The sequence below is a fragment of the Oratosquilla oratoria genome, chromosome 13 (genome assembly GCF_046742065.1).
Source record: "Oratosquilla oratoria isolate Oo_2021 chromosome 13, ASM4674206v1, whole genome shotgun sequence".
NCBI lineage: Eukaryota > Metazoa > Arthropoda > Malacostraca > Stomatopoda > Squillidae > Oratosquilla > Oratosquilla oratoria.
Window position 1 is genome coordinate 67,991,997 of NC_134789.1, and position 2,500 is coordinate 67,994,496.

General features: G+C 42.6%; 1 protein-coding gene across 1 annotated transcript in view; it reads left to right on the plus strand.

Moving 5' to 3' along the window:
• LOC143032476 (carboxylesterase 4A-like) overlaps positions 1-2,500 on the plus strand; it is a 349,653-nt gene that overhangs the window by 154,890 nt on the left and 192,263 nt on the right. The window contains exon 4 of the mRNA XM_076197319.1: positions 2,230-2,500. This exon is cut by the window's right edge and continues 394 nt beyond it. Coding sequence (XP_076053434.1) covers positions 2,230-2,500 — 271 coding nt within the window. The remainder of the gene's footprint in view (positions 1-2,229) is intronic.

Below are 2,500 nucleotides of genomic sequence, written 5' to 3' on the forward strand. Positions count from 1 at the left end.
TTCGTCAAGAAATTAATATTTACTCTCATCTTAAAATGACCACTTTCCATGGTTCACGAAGGCATTTCTTTTTAGGAGAATCCTCATTCTGTGTCAGTCACTGCATAACTAATTTACAAATACCTGAGTTCAAGCAATGATAGTATTCCGCGAGCTTTTCTATCTCCCCTCGTGCATTCATAAAGATTGCTTAAGTTTTCCCAAACGTTGTTCATATATTGTAACTTTCCTTGTAAACGAGTAACGGTAGCGTGTTACAGGGTGAGACAACAAACACATAAATACATGTACACGCGCGTGCACACACACACACACACACACACACACACACTCACTCACACTCGGTGGCGCGGTTGATAGAGTACTGGACTGTCAGCACGGAGGTGCGTCAGGACCTGGTTCGAATCCTGCCCAGGGCCGAAATTATTTCGGTATCGCTGCGCTTCGGGTCGTTACTCCGACTCTCGTGGGCGGGGAGTTGGGTGTGTGTGCAAGGTCATAGCATTACCCATAGATCGGTCATACGAGCTCTGAGCTCTCTTCCGGAAGGGAAATAGCTGTCGATCACGAGTCCAACACGTGATTCAAAGACCAAGGTGAATACACACACACACACACACACACACACACACACACACACACACACACACACACACACACACACACACACACACACACACACACACACACACACACACACACACACACACACACACACACACACACACACACACACACACACACACACACACACACACACACACACACACACAAACACACACACACACACACACACACACACACACACACACACACACACACACACACACACACACACACACAGGTCGTGAGGATAGTAACCAACCGGTTACCAGCTTAGCGAGTAACCAAATTGCACTTAGGTGTGTCCAGGGTTCGATGACTCCACTCTGCCAGTGACGTGATTTGTGACGTCACTACTTCTTACCGAGGAGAACTTTGAGCCTTCAAATTAATCCGCTGATAGTGGAGAATCAGGGACCAGACCGATCAATCGTAAATTGAAAGCAGGATTAATTAAACCTGAAAGTGGGAGGGACTTGCTTTGTTCAAAAACCCTTTCAATGTGATCAATTAAGATTGAACAGGGTTCCCTGTCCATGGTGGAATCACGCTGGACAGGTGGTTCTGGGCTCCTGTATTCTTCGAATATTTCTGTACTGGTGCAATATCAGAGTTTGAATCTTTCAATAATGGTACGATACTAGAATTTAATAATAGAGACCTGCAAGGAAATGCGTCGGAGAGGATCTTCTCCCGGCCTTGTGGTCAGCCAATGCATGCCTCCCCTTCAGTTGGTGTGGTCCTGATAGGCCGGTGCACGGTCTCTTGTCCGAGCCTAAGATCTCGCAATTAATTTCTCCTCTATTTTTCTCACTTTTTCATATTACAAGATATGGTATTCGATCTATGCCTTCTTCCTCTGTCTCTCACTCTTCTATTTAATAAAATGAAGATTCACACTAATACATTATACGCAGCAACCCAACATTTCTTCCTGGAGAGCTCTAGGTAGAGGGGGTGGGGAGAAAAACAGCTCCTGGTTGCTGCACGATAGCGAATTTTGATTCAGTAAAATTCAGGAAGTGTTATACATAGTATCATTTTTTTTTTCTTTCGGTTTAAGCTGAATTTTTTTTAAAGCGTTTATCCAATACTAGCGTCGTTTTCTCGTTTTCTGTTTGATTACAAACTTTTTCCCAACCTCTAATTTGCCTAAATAGGCTAATGAACGTCTGCGTCTTCGCTTTCAGTCTCCTGGATTAGCTGACGTATCTGATGTTTTCGCTCGCTTTCCTCAGTTTATCGTTCAACAATTTTTTTCATTTATTCATTTATCTATTTTTTTCATGTGTTTATTTATTTATCCAGTCTCTTTTATTCTATTTATTTATTTATTTATTTATATTTTCATGTGTTTATTTATTTATCCAGTCTCTTTTATTCTATTTATCTATTCATTTATTTAATTATTTGTTCATTTATTTATTTGTTTATTCATTCATCTATTTATTTGTTTATTTATGTATTTATTTATTTATTTATTTTTTATTTATTTATTTATTTATTTATATATTTATAAAATTATTTTCTATTCATTTATTTTTTTATTTATTCATTTACTTATCAATTAGTTGATTAATTCATTCATTCACTGATTAATTAATCATTGTCTTCTCGACTCCTCAGGTCTGTTCCAGCGCGCCGTTCTCTTCTCCGGGTGGAGCGACTCGCCCCTGTCCAAAGTGGAGGCGCCCCTAAGCGTGACCCTCCGCCTCGCGGTGGCCGCTGGGTGTCCCGTCCCAGAGGACCCGACCGCAAGTCACCCTTACACGGTCGAATGCCTCCGGGCTGCGCCCTTGGAGAAGCTCATGAAGGCCGCGCAGGGGCTCTCCGCCCCCGCCTTCTCCCCAGTCTGGGGCCCCAGCGTCGACGGCGTGGTCGTGGCCAGGACCTCGCA